General features: G+C 47.2%; 1 protein-coding gene across 1 annotated transcript in view; it reads right to left on the bottom strand.

Moving 5' to 3' along the window:
* Positions 1-16,315, bottom strand: part of USP35 (ubiquitin specific peptidase 35) — a 53,756-nt gene that overhangs the window by 19,579 nt on the left and 17,862 nt on the right. The window contains exons 4-6 of the mRNA XM_040339962.1: positions 15,555-15,656; positions 13,669-13,827; positions 4,557-4,750 (exon numbers count right to left, since the gene is read on the bottom strand). Of these exons, the coding sequence (XP_040195896.1) occupies positions 4,557-4,750; positions 13,669-13,827; positions 15,555-15,656 (455 nt within the window). The remainder of the gene's footprint in view (positions 1-4,556; positions 4,751-13,668; positions 13,828-15,554; positions 15,657-16,315) is intronic.

The following is a 16,315-nucleotide window of genomic DNA, read 5'->3' as shown; positions in this document are numbered from 1 at the left end:
TATCTCCACAACTATAGAAGTTAAACTAAGAAGTCTGTAGTTACTTGGTAAAGACTGAGGGCCAGATTCACAAAAGAGATACGACGGCGTATCTCCTGATACGCCGTTGTATCTCTGTGATCCGCCCGTCCTAACTATGCGGCTGATTCATAGAATCAGTTACGCATAGATAGCCCTAAGATCCGACAGGTGTAATTGACTTACACCGTCGGATCTTAGGATGCAATTCTAGGCCGGCCGCTAGGTGGCGAGGCCATTGCGGTCGGCGTAGAATATGCAAATGACTAGTCACGGCGATTCACGAACGTCCGCGATGCCCGTCGATCTAAATTTACGTTGTTTCCGTCGAGATACGCGTCGTAAAATTAGGGCTACCTCCTAGGTGTTCTAAGCAATGTTAAGTATGGCCGTCGTTACCGCGTCGAAATTTTAAATTTCACGTCGTTTGCGTAAGTCGTCCGTGAATGGCGCTGGACGCCATTTACGTTAACGCCGAAACCAATGACGTCCTTGCGACGTCATTTAGTGCAATGCACGTCGGGTAATTTACCCGACGGAGCATGCGCAGTACGCTCGGCGCGGGAACGCTCCTAATTTAAATGGTGCCCGCCCCATTTGAATTAGGCGGGCTTGCGCCGAGCGCATTTACGTTACACCGCCGCAAGTTTACAGGTAAGAGCTTTGTGAATCAGGCACTTAGGCCTCATTCACACTTGGCCGTTCGGGTCCGTCTGTCGGCGGACCTGAACGGCCGCTCCATGCATCGCTATGGAGCGTCGGATGTCAGCGGAGACATGTCCGCTGACATCCGACTTGATCCGACCCGCTAAAAACAGACGTATGGGGGCCACGTCCCCATCCGTCCATGCGGATCAGATCGGGTAAGATCTGATGAAAACGGACATGCTGTCCGTTTTCATCAGATCGCTCCATAGGGACACAGCGGTGCCCGACAAGCCCCTCCCCGCTCAGTGAGCAGAGAGGAGCTTGTCATCGTCGGCTCAGCGGAGATCTGCGGACTGATCTCCCGCTGAGCCGACGGGAGCAGGCGGACTCCATAGCGATGGAGTCCGCCAAGTGTGAATGAGGCCTTTAACGCTGTAAACCTGCGGCGGTGTAACGTAAATGGGATACATTACGCCGCCGCTGCGCAACGTAATTCTACCTATATCTGGCCCTTTGTTCCCTTTTTAACTATAGGCATCACATTGGCCCTGCGCCAATCTAGTGGTACAATTCCCGTCATTAATGAGTCCCTAAATATTAGATACAATGGCTTTGAAATGACAGAGCACAATTCTTTTAGGATCTGTGGGTGGATGCCATCTGATCCAGGTGCTTTATCCACCTTCATTCTGTCTAAATATTTCTGGACCATATCACTTTTAACTTATTGTGGATACAATACTTTGTAGAACCGCCTTTCGCTGCAATTACAGCTGCGAGTCTTTTTGGGAATGTCTCTACCAGCTTTGCACATCTAGAGAGGGACATTTTTTCCCATTCTTCTTTGTAAAATATCTCAAGCTCTGTCAGATTGGATGGAGAGCGTCTGTGATCAGCAATTTTCATGTCTTGCCACAGATTCTCAATGGGATTTAGGTCTGGACTGTGACTGGACCATTCTAACACATGAATATGCTTTGATCTAAACCCTTCCATTGTAGCTCTGGCTGTATGTTTAGGGTCTTTGTCCTGCTGGAAGGTGAACCTCCACCCCGGTCTCAAGTCTTTTGCAGATTCTAACAGGTTTTCTTCTAAGATTGCCCTGTATTTGGCTCCATCCATCTTCCCATTAACTCTGACCAGCTTCCCTGTCCCTGCTGAAGAAAAGCATCCCCACACCATGATGCTGCCACCACCATGGTTCACAGTGGGGATGGTGTGTTGAGGGTGATGTGTAGTGTTAGTTTTCCACCACACATAGCATTTTGCTTTTAGGCCAAAAAGCTTAATTGTGGTCTCATATGACCAGAGCATATTGTTCCACATGTTTTCTGTGTCCCCTCATGGCTTCTGGCAAACTGCAAACAGCACTTCTTATGGCTTTCTTTCAACAATGTCTTTCTTCTCACCACTCTTCCATAAAGGGCAGATTTGTGGAGAGCACGACTAATAGTTGTCCTGTGGACAGATTTTCCCACATGAGCTGTGGACCTCCAGAGTTACCATGGACTTCTTGGCTGCTTCTTGGCTGCTTCTCTGATTAATGCTCTCCTTGCCCGGCCCGGTCAGTTTAGGTGGACGGCCATGTCTTGGTAGGTTTGCAGTTGTGCCATACTCTTTCCATTTTCGGATGATGGATTGAACAGAGCTCTGTGGGATGTTCAAAACTTGGGATACTTTTTTTATAACCTAACTATGCTTCTCCACAACTTTATCCCTGACCTGTCTGTTGTGTTCCTTGATGATGCTGTTTGTTCACTAAGGTTCTCTAACAAACCTCTGAGGGCTTCACAGAACAGCTGTATTTATACTGAGATTAAATTACACGCAGGTGGACTCTATTTACTAATTAGGTGACTTCTGAAGGCAATTGGTTCCAGTAGATTTTATTTAGGGGTATCAGAGTAAAGGGGGCTGAATACAAATGCCCCCCACACTTTTCACATATTTATTTGTAAAAAAAAAAATGAAAAACATTTATCATTTTCCTTCCACTTCACAATTATGTGCCACTTTGTGTTGGTCTATCACACAAAATCCCAATAATATACATTTACGTTTTTGGTAGTAACTTGACAAAATTAGGAAAATCTCAAGGGGTATGAATACTTTTTCAAGGCACTGTAACCTTGGTGCAGCTTTTACATACTAGTGTGATCCATTTCACGCAGTGTTTGGGCACATGATGGGACTGACTTTAAATTGCAATTGTTTAAAAGAAAATACTAGCATTAAAATGCTGTAAAAATAAACCTGTTCAGGAAATTCTAGATCCTCGGCAATGCTGCAGTATTGTGATGACACAGCAATTTAAAATTATTTTTAAAAAAGTCAGTCCTTTGCGCTATTTTAGTCCCACACACATTATTGAATTCCAAAGAACAGAAAAGTAAATCAATATTTACCGTAAACATCCTCCCTCTGGGATCTCATCCTGGAATGTAGTTAATTGCAGGTTGCTGTTCTACAAGGACACTCTGAGTATTCTTATGGCGCGCACACACACGATCGTTTTTCGGCATGAAAAAAAAACCAACGTTTTTAAAAACGTCATTTAACCACTTAAGCCCCGGACCATTTTGCAGCTAAATGCCCAGGCCAGGTTTTGCGATTCGGCACTGCGTCCCTTTAATAGACAATTGCGCGGTCATGCGATGTGGCACCCAAACAAAATTGGCGTCCTTTTTTCCCCACAAATAGAGCTTTCTTTTGGTGGTATTTGTTTACCTCTGCGTTTTTTATTTTTTGCGCTAAAAAACAAAAAAAAGAGCGACAATTTTGAAAAAAATTCAATATTTTTTACTTTTTGCTATAATAAATATTCCCCAAAAATATATATATAAAAAAAATGTTTTCCTCAGTTTAGGCCGATACGTATTCTTCTACCTATTTGTGGTAAAAAAAATCGCAATAAGCATTTATCGATTGGTTTGCGCAACATTTATAGCGTTTACAAAATAGGGGATAGTTTTATTGCATTTTTATTATTTTTTTATTTTTTTACTACTAATGGCGGCGATCAGCGATTTTTTTCGTGACTGCGACATTATGGCGGACACTTCGGACAATTTTGACACATTTTTGGGACCATTGTCATTTTCACAGCAAAAAATGCATTTAAATTGCATTGTTTATTGTGAAAATGACAGTTGCAGTTTGGGAGTTAACCACAGGGGGCGCTATAGGAGTTAGGGTTCACCTAGTGTGTGTTTACAACTGTAGGGGGGTGTGGCTGTAGGACTGACGTCATCGATCGAGTCTCCCTTATATAAGGGATCACACGATCGATGCGCCGCCACAGTGAAGCACGGGGAAGCCGCGTTTACATACGGCTCTCCCCGTTCTTCAGCTCCGGGGAGCGATCGCGACGGAGCGGCTATAAACGAATAGCCGCGCCGTCGTCCCGGATCGCTCCCCGAGGGAATCCGCCCGACGCACGCAGCGGAGGGGGTCCCGATCGGACCCCCCACCCGCTAGAAGGTAAGGACGTATATATACGCCCATCTGCCTGTCCCTGCCATTGTGCGGACGTAAATAGTCGTGCGGTGGGCGTTAAGGGGTTAAATTGATCGTGTGTGGGCTTCACATCGTTTTTCGGCTTATGAAAAACCACAAAAAAAATTCGAACATGCTGCATTTTTTAACGTCTTTTTAAAAAATGTTGTTTTTCGGGGTTGTCAAAAATGATCGTGTCTGGTCTAAAACGACGTTTTAAACCCGCGCATGCTCAGAAGCAAGTTATGAGACGGGAGCTTATTGCCAAGTAGATGAGATTAGGACATTCACAATGTAGCTATTGGTTAACTGAATATGAATATTCCATGATGATTATTGAGTCTCATTACTATCAGTACTACAAGCGTATATCAATGTTCTCCAGGTTTACTTACTCGGAAGCCATGAACAAAGCCTGCAGGATGCTGTTCATATAACATGTATTTCCCAGATTAATCAGGCCGATTTTACCCGTGTCAGATTTGGATACCAGTCTGGGGTAATACGGAGCCAGTTCATTCTTCTGAGATGTCCAGGCGTTCTGACCCAGCAACTGTTTTATCCGGTCTTCATTTGGTACCGGGAGTTTCTATTTCAAAGAAAAACACAGGAAGAGACATGCTGAATACCCGTCTAAAACCTTGACAATCGGGCATACAATCAGCGGTCCTCTTATTAGGTTCACCTGTTCACATGGGCGTCCGCTCCATGGGGCAAGGGGGGGCAATTGACCCCCCCCCTGGAAAATCGAGAAGGTGTTGAAGAGTTTTGCGGCCACGGGCTGTCTGAGCGGTCCAGGGTTCGGATGTCACACAGGCACAGCGAGCAGAGTGAAGCCGCCCCCCCTCCAGTGTTTATGTGTACACAGGGGGAGGGAACCGTCTGTGCCTGTGCTGCGCTGATGGCTGATCTGAGGTACTGAATGGGATGGGGGAGGGGGGTTTGTGCTGAAGGGGGGTATGTGCTGAAGGGGGGTCTGTGCTTAAAGGGGGTCCATCTGTGCTGAAGGGGGGTCTGTGCTGAATGGAGGGGTTTGTGCGGAATGGGAGGATCTGTGCTGAAGGGGGGGTCCATCTGTGCTGAATGGATGGGTCTGTGAAGAATGAGGGGTCTGTGCTGAAGGGGGGTCCATCTGTGCTGAATGGAGGGCTCTGTGCTGAAGGGGGGGGGGTCTGTGCTGAAGGTGGGGTCCATCTGTGCTGAAGGGGGTTCTGTACATTCTCTAGGCTATATTTGATGAGCATGGAGTGAAGCTGAATTATCTCAAGAGCTATTTCACACCCCCAGCTGGCCGCCTTATCGGTAAAGTGGCGCTTTACCATCGTCTTAGCTGCGCTATTTGGCCGCTAGTGGGGCTCTTTTAACCCCCGCTAGCGTTTGAAGAAAGGGTTAAATGCGACTGTGTATCGCCGCTGCCGAAGCGCCCCTCTCTGAAAAAATTTCACGGACGCCCATGCCTGTTCAATTGCTTGGTAACACAAATCAGCCAATTACATGGCAGCAATTTAATGGCCCGGATTCACAGACATCGGCGCATATTTAATGCCGCCGTAGCGTATCTTTTTTACGCTACGTCGACGCAGCGCAGAGAGGCAAGCACCGAATTCACAAAGCACTTTCTCTCAAATCTGCGCTGGGTTTCTAAGGCGTAAGCCGGCGTAGGTGGAAGTGGGCGTGAGACATGCAAATGAGGCGTGACCCCATGCAAATGATGGGCCGCGTGCCAGACAGATACATATAACGAACGGAGCATTCGCCGTCCCATGGGCGCATCCCAGTGCGCATGCTCAGAATAATGTCGAAACAACTGCCTAAGATACGACGGATCACTGCGCCCAGCCATATTCACGTCCAATGTAAACTACGTAAAATACGACGGCTCTGTTCCCTGGTCCATACCTTTGCATGGGTTGCGCCTCATATATGGGGAATAACTTTATGCCGGACGTACGACTTACGCAAACTGCGTATATTATGCGCCGGGCGCAAGTACGTTCGTGAATCGGCGTATCTCCCTCATTTGCATATGTGAATAGAAAATCTATGGGAGCGCCAAATACGTCCAGCGTAAATATGCGCCCACTCTACGCCGGCGTACTCAAGTTACGTCGGTCGGATGAAGCCTATTTTCTGGCGTACCTTAGTTTGTGGGCACGGCGCACAGATACGAGGGCGCATATTTGCACTTACGCGGCGTATCTCGAGAGGCTTCTAAATGTGACGAAGATGACTTTCTGAAGTGCAACCCGAGCATCAGAATGGGGAAGAAAGGGGATTTAAGTGACTTTGAACGTGGCATGGTTGTTGGCACCAGACGGGCTGGTCTGAGTATTTCAAAAACTGCGGATCTACCGGGATTTTCACACACAACCATCTCTTGGGTTTACAGAGAATGGTCTGGAAAAGAGAAAATATCCAGTGAACGGATCTCAGATATCTCAGATACGCCGTCGTATCTCTCAGAGTATCTATGCGGCTGATTCATAGAATCAGTTACGCATAGTTAGCCCTAAGATCCGACAGGTGTAATTGTTTTACACTGTCGGATCTTAGGATGCAGTACCGCGGCCGCCGCTGGGGGGAGTTCGCGTCGTAAACCAGCGTTGGGTATGCAAATTAGGAGTTACGGCGATCCACAACGGATTTTCGCGTTCGCTACGTCGTCGGTAGTCAAGTTTCCCGTCGCAATTTTAGTCGTTATTTGACCTGCCCTAACTTTACACAGCAATCGTATTGCTGTATAAAGTATGGCCGTCATTCCCGCGCGTCGAAATTTAAAAAATAATGTCGTTTGCGTAAGCCGTCCGGGAATACGGAATTACGCTACGGGCGTCGCCGTTCGAAAAAATGACGTCACTGCGCACAAAGCACGACGGGAATTTCGAAACGGAGCATGCGCAGTAGGTCCGGCGCGGGAGCGCGCCTAATTTAAATGGCACACGCCCATTTAAATTACCCAGGCTTACGCCGGAGGTCGCCGGCATAGGTTTTCATTGCAAGTGCTCTGTGAATCAGGCACTTGCGATGAAAACATGCGGCGGTGTAACGTATCTACGATACGTTACGCCGCCGCAATTCTACGTGAATCTGGCCCATAATGCCCAGTTTGCCCTGGATCGGTGTCATTAGTTCCCAAGGTGCAAGTGGGTTGGCTCCCAGGACTATAACAACAAGTGACACTCTAGGGCCCGGGCGCATGGTGTCATTCATTGCCATGATGATGCTGGCCGCCTTGCCCACACCATGCAATGTATAACTCTGATCTAGGGCATGCATGCAGAGCAACCTCAGCATTGAGGAGAAGACAGAAGTCTACCTCCTCGAGACCGCTGCAACCTTCCCTTCTGTGCTGTGCTGCTGGAGGCAAAAGGTAGAGCTCTGATGTGAAGAGGGGAATGTGTGATAGGGGTGTCTCTGTGATGGGGGGACTCTGATGTGAGGAGGGGGGTCTCTGGTGTGATGGAGGAACTCTATGAAGATGGTGTGGTAAATGGGGGACTCTAATGCGATAGGTGTGATAGCGGGGACTCTGCCATGTAAAGTAGGCCTTTAGGCCCAGATTCTCAAAGGGCTTACGACGGCGCAACGCCATTTGCGCCGTCGTAAGTTCTAATCTGGGCCGTCGTATCTATGCGACTGATTCTTAGAATCAGTTACGCATAGATATCCATTAGATCTGACAGGCGTAAGGCTCTTACGCTGTCAGATCTTAAATGCAATTTTTTTTCCCGCCGCTAGGTGTCGTTTTCCCCGTCTTCTATGCAAATTAGCTATTTACGCGAGATTCCCGAACGTATGCGCGGTCGACGCAGTGAATTTACGACGTTTCCGTAAGCGTAAACTTACCCCTGCTATATGAGGGGTAAGTTTACGAAGGTCCGTCGTATGCCTTGTTAAGTATGGCGTCGGGTCAGCGTCGTCTTTTTCCGTCGTCTACGTCGTTTTCCTAAGTCGTTCGCGAATAGGACTTTACATCAATGCCGCTCACGTCCGCGTCATTGACGTTTTCCGTTGGGAGCTGGAGCATGCGCTCGGGGCTATTTTTACGCCCGGCGCATGCGCAGTTCGATCGGCGCGGGTGGCGCGCTTAATTTAAATACAAGCCGCCCTCTTTGAATTACGCGGCCTTACGCCGGGCCATTTACACTACGCCGCCGCAAATTACGGAGCAAGCGCTTGGAGAATACGGCACTTGCTCCAGTAATTTGCGGCGGCGTAGTGTAAATGGCTTACGCTACGCCGCCGCGGATTCTACGAGAATCTGGCCCTTAATGTATAGCGGCAACTCTGATGTGATGAGGACCTCTGACGTGAAGGGGAGATTCTGACAAGAAGTGGGGACTGTGATGTGAGGAGGGGGGGTCTCTGGTGTGAAGGGGGACCTCTGATGTGATGGGGAACCGATGATGTAAAGGAGGGACACCGATGTGATAGGGGACCACCAATTTGATGAGGGAACCTTTGATGGACCTGTGATATGACGGCAATGTAACGTGAACGTAAATGACGTCCAGCCCCATTCACGGACGACTTACGCAAACGACGTAAAATATTCAAAATTCGACGCGGGAACGACGGCCATACTTAACATTGGTATGCCGCATGTACGCCACCATATAGCAGGGGTAACTTTACGCCGGGAAAAGCCTAACGTAAACGGCGTATCTGTACTGCGTCGGCCGGGCGTACGTTCGTGAATTCGCGTATCTAGCTGATATACATATTTCTAGATGTAAAACAGCGTACACGCCCCTAGCGGCCAATGTAAATATGCAGTTAAGATCCGACGGCGAAACAGACTTACGCCGGTCGGATCTAATAGAAATCTATGCGTAACTGATTCTAAGAATCAGGCGCATAGATACGACCGCCCAGACTCAGAGATACGACGGCGTATCTGGAGACACAGTGGCCTGGATTCAAGAAGCAATTGCGCCTGTGTAACCATAAGTTACACAGCGCAATTGCTTACTTGCCCCGGCGTAACGAATGCTCCTGATTCAGGAACCTCGTTACGCCGACTGCAGCCTAAGATATGCGCGGCATAAGGCTCTTATGCCCGCATATCTAAGGCTGCATTCTTGCGATGGCCGCTAGGTGGCGTTCCCGTTGTGCTCAGCATATAGTATGCAAATTGCATACTAACGCCGATTCATAACGTTGCGCGAGCCCTGCGTACGCAATTTACGTCTTTTCCGTACGGCGGTTTTCGCGTAAGGCTGCCCCTGCTATTAGCAGGGGCAGCCAATGTTGCGTACACCCGTCGTTCCCGCGTCGCGAAATTTGAAAGTTACGTAGTTTGCGTAAGTGAATCGTGAATGGCGCTGGACGCCATTCACGTTCACTTTGAAGCAAATGACGTCCTTGCGACGTCATTTGCCGCAATGCACGTCGGGAAAGTTTCCCGACGGAGCATGCGCTCTACGCTCGGCGCGGGAACGCGCCTAATTTAAATGATTCCCGCCCCCTACGGGATCATTTAAATTGCGCGCGCTTACGCCGGACATTTTGCCGGAGCGCCCACGCAATTTACGGAGCTACTGCTCCGTGAATCAAGGGTAGCGCAGATAATTTGCGGGGGCGCAGGGCAAAAACGGTGCCCTGCGCCTCCGTAAAAACTGCGCAAAGCTACCTGAATCTACCCCAGTATGTGTACATTTTACAGTGATGTACTGAATGTTAAGCATACACTTTAAAGTATTTTTTACCTTTGTTAACATTTCTTTGTGATACCCAAGTGTGATTTATTTTTATTGAAGGTATTTTTTTATTTTTGAGACTTTTATCTCTAATTTGCTGTTCTCTTTAAAGACTTCATGAAGAAGAGAAAACTGGAAAGAGAATTTCCCAAACCCTGGCCCAAACTAGCAGTAGTTCACAATCGAAGAACTCCCTCTTGGGCAACAGGACATTAATAGAGCAGATGTTCGGTGGAAGAATTGTTACCAAAATTCGGTGTCTGAAATGTCAATGCGTTTCGGCAAGGGAAGAAGCTTTTACTGACTTATCTTTGGCTTTTCCTCCGTGAATCAAGGGCAGCGCAGTAAATTTGCGGGGGCGCAGGGCAAAAACGTTGTCCTGCGCCTCCGTAAAAAATGCGCAAATCTACTTGAATCCGGGCCAGTGTCGTATCTCTTTTGAGAATCTGGCCCTATGCCTTTAAAATGTATTCAGAATAAAGAAAAGGCTTAGACTACATACATACTACATATGGTCAGAGACTGCGGCCATACTACAAGAGATGGTTTGAAGACTGCAGAAATTCTACAGGAGATGGTCAGAGACTGAAGACATACTAGAGGAGATGGTCAGAGACTGGAGACATACAAGAGGAGATGGTCAGAGACTGGAGACATACTACAGGAGATGGTCAGAGACTGCAGACATACTACAGGAGATGGTCAGAGACTGCAGACATAATACAGGAGATGGTCAGAGACGGGAAACATACTAGAGGAGATGGTCAGAGACTGCAGACATACTACAGGAGATGGTCAGAGACTGCAGACATAATACAGGAGATGGTCAGAGACTGGAGACATACCACAGGAGATGGTCAGAGACTGGAGACATACCACAGGAGATGGTCAGAGACTGCAGACATACTACAGTTGATGGTCAGAGACTGCAAACATAATACAGGAGATGGTCAGAGACTGCAAACATAATACAGGAGATGGTCAGAGACTGCAAACATACTACAGGAGATGGTCAGAGACTGCAGACATACTACAGGAGATGGTCAGAGACTGCAAACGTTCTACGGGAGATGGTCAGAGACTGCAGACATACTACAGGAGATGGTTAGAGACTGCAGACATAATACAGGAGATGGTCAGAGACTGCAGACATAATACAGGAGATGGTCAGAGACTGCAGACATACTACAGGAGATGGTCAGAGACTGCAGACATATTACAGGAGATGGTCAGAGACTGCAGACATACTAAAGTTGATGGTCAGAGACTGCAAACATAATACAGGAGATGGTAAGAGACTGCAAACATAATACAGGAGATGGTCAGAGACGGGAAACATACTAGAGGAGATGGTCAGAGACTGCAGACATACTACAGGAGATGGTCAGAGACTGCAGACATAATACAGGAGATGGTCAGAGACTGGAGACATACCACAGGAGATGGTCAGAGACTGGAGACATACCACAGGAGATGGTCAGAGACTGCAGACATACTACAGTTGATGGTCAGAGACTGCAAACATAATACAGGAGATGGTCAGAGACTGCAAACATAATACAGGAGATGGTCAGAGACGGGAAACATACTAGAGGAGATGGTCAGAGACTGGAGACATACTAGAGGAGAGGGTCAGAGACTGCAGACATACTACAGGAGATGGTCAGAGACTGCAGACATACTACAGGAGATGGTCAGAGACTGGAGACATACTAGAGGAGAGGGTCAGAGACTGCAGACATACTACAGGAGATGGTCAGAGACTGCAGACATAATACAGGAGATGGTCAGAGACTGGAGACATACTACAGGAGATGGTCAGAGACTGGAGACATACTAGAGGAGAGGGTCAGAGACTGCAGACATACTACAGGAGATGGTCAGAGACTGCAGACATACTACAGGAGATGGTCAGAGACTGCAGACATACTACAGGAGATGGTCAGAGACTGCAAACATAATACAGGAGATGGTCAGAGACTGCAAACATAATACAGGAGATGGTCAGAGACTGGAGACATACTAGAGGATATGGTCAGAGACGGGAAACATACTAGAGGAGATGGTCAGAGACTGCAGACATACTACAGGAGATGGTCAGAGACTGCAAACATAATACAGGAGATGGTCAGAGACTGCAAACATAATACAGGAGATGGTCAGAGACTGGAGACATACTAGAGGATATGGTCAGAGACGGGAAACATACTAGAGGAGATGGTCAGAGACTGCAGACATACTACAGGAGATGGTCAGAGACTGCAGACATAATACAGGAGATGGTCAGAGACTGGAGACATACTACAGGAGATGGTCAGAGACTGCAGACATACTACAGGAGATGGTCAGAGACTGGAGACATACTACAGGCATGGGTGTCCGCTGAAATTTTTTCAGAGGGGGGCGCTTCGGCAGCAGCGATACACAGTCGCATTTTACCCTTTCTTCGACCACAAGCGGGGGTTAAAAGCGCGCGCCCCCCCCATGTTAAAATGTAAAAACACCCCACTGTGCCCCCTGCATCTTTCAATATCTTTGTCACTACTGTGTACCCCCTCTCCACAACTGCACCTCTGGACCCCTTTACATTACACAGCACCCCACAGCTCTGGACCCTTTACATTACACAGCACCCTGCATCACTGGACCCTTTACATTACACAGCACCCTGCATCACTGGACCCTTTACATTACACAGCACCCTGCATCACTGGACCCTTTACATTACACAGCACCCTGCATCACTGGACCCTTTACATTACACAGCACCCTGCATCACTGGACTTCTTTACATTACACAGCACCCCTTTCCCTTGATTGAAACACTAAACTATATTGACAGTATATTTATTTCAGGTCAAAAAGAGGAACCTTTTGGAATGAGGGACAAATGGATTTGATTCCAGAAGAAGGACAGGCACTCTAAATAAGGGACAACTAGAGGGGAGGGGAGCGCTGCAGTCACCGCTTAAATCGGCCCCAGGGCCAGTTCGGCCCTGCTTCTGGCTCTCCCTGGCAATTCCGGGGGGGGGGGGGCAAACGACCCCCCTTGCCCTATGGAGCGGATGCCCATGACTACAGGAGATGGTCAGAGACTGCAGACATACTACAGGAGATGGTCAGAGGCTGCAAACATAATACAGGAGATGGTCAGAGACTGCAAACATAATACAGGAGATGGTCAGGGACTGGAGACACACTACAAGAGATGGTCAGAGACTGGAGACACACTACAGGAGATGGTCAGAGACTGGAGACATACTAGAGGAGAGGGTCAGAGACTGCAGACATTCTACAGGAGATGGTCAGAGACTGCAGATATACTACAGGAGATGGTCAGAGACTTCAGACATACTGTAGGAGATGGTCAGAGACTTCAGACATACTACAGGAGATGGTCAGAGACTGCAGACATACTACAGGAGATGGTCAGAGACTGCAGACATAATACAGGAGATGGTCAGAGACTGCAGACATAATACAGGAGATGGTCAGAGACTTCAGACATACTGTAGGAGATGGTCAGAGACTGCAGACATACTACAGGAGATGGTCAGAGACTGCAGACATATTACGGCGAACATAGTACCTAATGAGGCAGGTTGGACCTCAGAGGGATAGAATTGGTGGAGAAATGAATTCTCTGCCTCCCTTTACTACTCCAAGAACATACATTCAGAAGGCAGCCGAATGGTGAGTAGAGAACCCGGTTTCCGATGAACAGCACATACAGAAAATATCATTTGTACTCATGATAGGGCTACAAGAGACTTTGATACATGCAACCTTTTGTAGATAAAATGCTCACCTTTATTGATTCCATGATCGACTCATAAAGATCCGGATATCCAGAGAATCGGAAGACCATACAGTGGACGAGCTCCGCAAGCTGCTCTAGACAACTGGCCGCTGAATTTGTGTTCTCATTAGAGAGGCTGGAAACCACTTGGGGGACGTGAGGAATGATCTGCGGGAGCAAGAGAGAGAGGTTGTAGAGGGATTGTAGAGGGATTGTAGAGGGATTGTAGAGAGATTGTAGAAAGATTGTAGAGAGATTGTAGAGGGATTGTAGAGGGATTGTAGAGAGATTGTAGAGGGATTGTAGAGAGATTGTAGAGGGGTTGTAGAGGGATTGTAGAGAGATTGTAGAGAGATTGTAGAGGGATTGTAGAGAGATTGTAGAGGGATTGTAGAGAGATTGTAGAGGGATTGTAGAGAGATTGTAGAGAGATTGTAGAGGGATTGTAGAGGGATTGTAGAGAGATTGTAGAGGGATTGTAGAGAGATTGTAGAGAGATTGTAGAGGGATTGTAGAGGGATTGTAGAGAGATTGTAGAGGGATTGTAGAGAGATTGTAGAGAGATTGTAGAGAGATTGTAGAGAGATTGTAGAGGGATTGTGTAAAGGGATTGCAGAGAGATTGTGTAAAGGGATTGCAGAGAGAGTGTGGAGAGAGTGTAGAGAGAGTGTAGAGGGATTGTGTAAAGGGATTGTAGAGGGATTGTGTAGAGGGATTGTAGAGAGATTGTACAGAGATTGTAGAGGGATTGTAGAGAGATTGTACAGAGATTGTAGAGGGATTGTGTAGAGGGATTGTAGAGATATTGTAGAGGGATTGTAGAGAGATTGTACGGAGATTGTAGAGGGATTGTAGAGGGATTGTACAGAGATTGTAGAGGGATTGTGTAAAGGGATTGTGTAGAGGGATTGTAGAGGGATTGTGTAAAGGGATTGTAGAGGGATTGTGTAGAGAGATTGTAGAGGGATTGTAGAGGGATTGTAGAGAGATTGTAGAGAGATTGTAGAGAGATTGTAGAGAGGTTGTAGAGAGGTTGTAGAGGGGTTGTAGAGGGATTGTAGAGGGATTGTAGAGAGGTTGTAGAGGGGTTGTAGAGGGATTGTAGAGAGATTGTAGAGGGATTGTAGATGGATTGTAGAGAGATTGTAAAGGGATTGTAGAGGGATTGTAGAGAGATTGTAGAGGGATTGTAGATGGATTGTAGAGAGATTGTAGAGGGATTGTAGAGGGATTGTAGAGAGATTGTAGAGGGATTGTAGATGGATTGTAGAGAGATTGTAGAGAGATTGTAAAGGGATTGTAGAGGGATTGTAGAGGGATTGTAGAGAGATTGTAGAGGGATTGTAGAGGGATTGTAGAGAGATTGTAAAGGGATTGTAGAGAGAGCAAATAATGGAAATCTTCATAAGGAGCAATGCTGCTGTAATATGCGAGTATAAGGGCTTCCATTTTTAATTATTCTCTGTTGTGGTTAAATTTGGAAAAAAAATCCTAGCCACTCATCTAGCAAATTTGCATGTACATCCATTCTTTGCAAACTGGGGGAAAAAGGAATGTTCTTTAGGCTATTTTCTCTTCTAAACGAATGCAGTAGTAAAATACTGTCTTATGTCCACTAGATAGAGCTAAAGAGCATAGGAAAAACATACTGTATGTCCTTTGTGACAGGAGATACAATGTAACAATTCTAGAGAACCATCGGTTACATTTATTCCCTCTAACATTCTCTTGAATTGTTATACTTACACGATAGTATGCTCCTCAGCTCCACCTAATGGTCATAATGCCTCTCTGCTCTTTCCTCTTATCAGCAGGTCCCTATCAGCACAATTAGTTTGCAGCATCCCTGCCCCTCCCTCTCCCAGTCTGAGCGCGGTTGTGCTCTACATTCTTACCAGGTGGAATGCTTCGGGGGAGTGTTGATAGCTCAGCAACATATATCGAAGGACAGAGAGAGCTCCCTCTCGGACCACAGGGTACAGCAGCTTGGAGAATACCTGGAAACAGACCCGTATAACATACATATTAGGTTTAGGAAAACAGTGGCATTTCTAGTGTTCCTTGGGGGAGGGCCTACAGGAACCTACTTCGGTTCTGTTGGGTTCTTATTGGTTAATTAGTGTCCTGAACCCCTTGGCCCTATTGGGCAGGTTATCCTATTGTTAGTGAGTCTTGAGAAAGAAATATAATTATGTAAAATAAATAATAGCAGGCCAGCTTCATGCCCCAAAACTGCGTGTAACAAGGGGCTGGGGATTGGTCCTGGTAACATCCCTCACCACAAATGGACACAATGGCCTAGATTCAAGAAGCAATTGCGTCTGCGTAACCATAGTTCTGCAGCGCAATTGCTTACTTGCGCCGGCGTTACGAATGCTCCAGATTCAGGAACCTCGTTACGCCGACGGCAGCCTAAGATATGAATGGCATAAGGCTTCTTATGCCGTCATATCGTAGGCTGCATTCTTGCGTTGGCCGCTAGGTGGCGTTCCCGTTGTGGTCAGCGTATAGTATGCAAATTGCATACTAACGCCGATTCACAACGTTACGCGAGCCCTGCGTACACAGTTTACGTCGTTTCCGTCCGTCGGGTTTCGCGTAAGGCTGCTCCTGCTAATAGCAGGGGCAGCCAATGCTACGTATACCCGTCGTTCCC

The sequence above is a fragment of the Rana temporaria genome, chromosome 2, assembly GCF_905171775.1.
Source record: "Rana temporaria chromosome 2, aRanTem1.1, whole genome shotgun sequence".
Lineage (NCBI taxonomy): Eukaryota > Metazoa > Chordata > Amphibia > Anura > Ranidae > Rana > Rana temporaria.
This window is presented reverse-complemented; position numbering and strand designations above follow the sequence as displayed.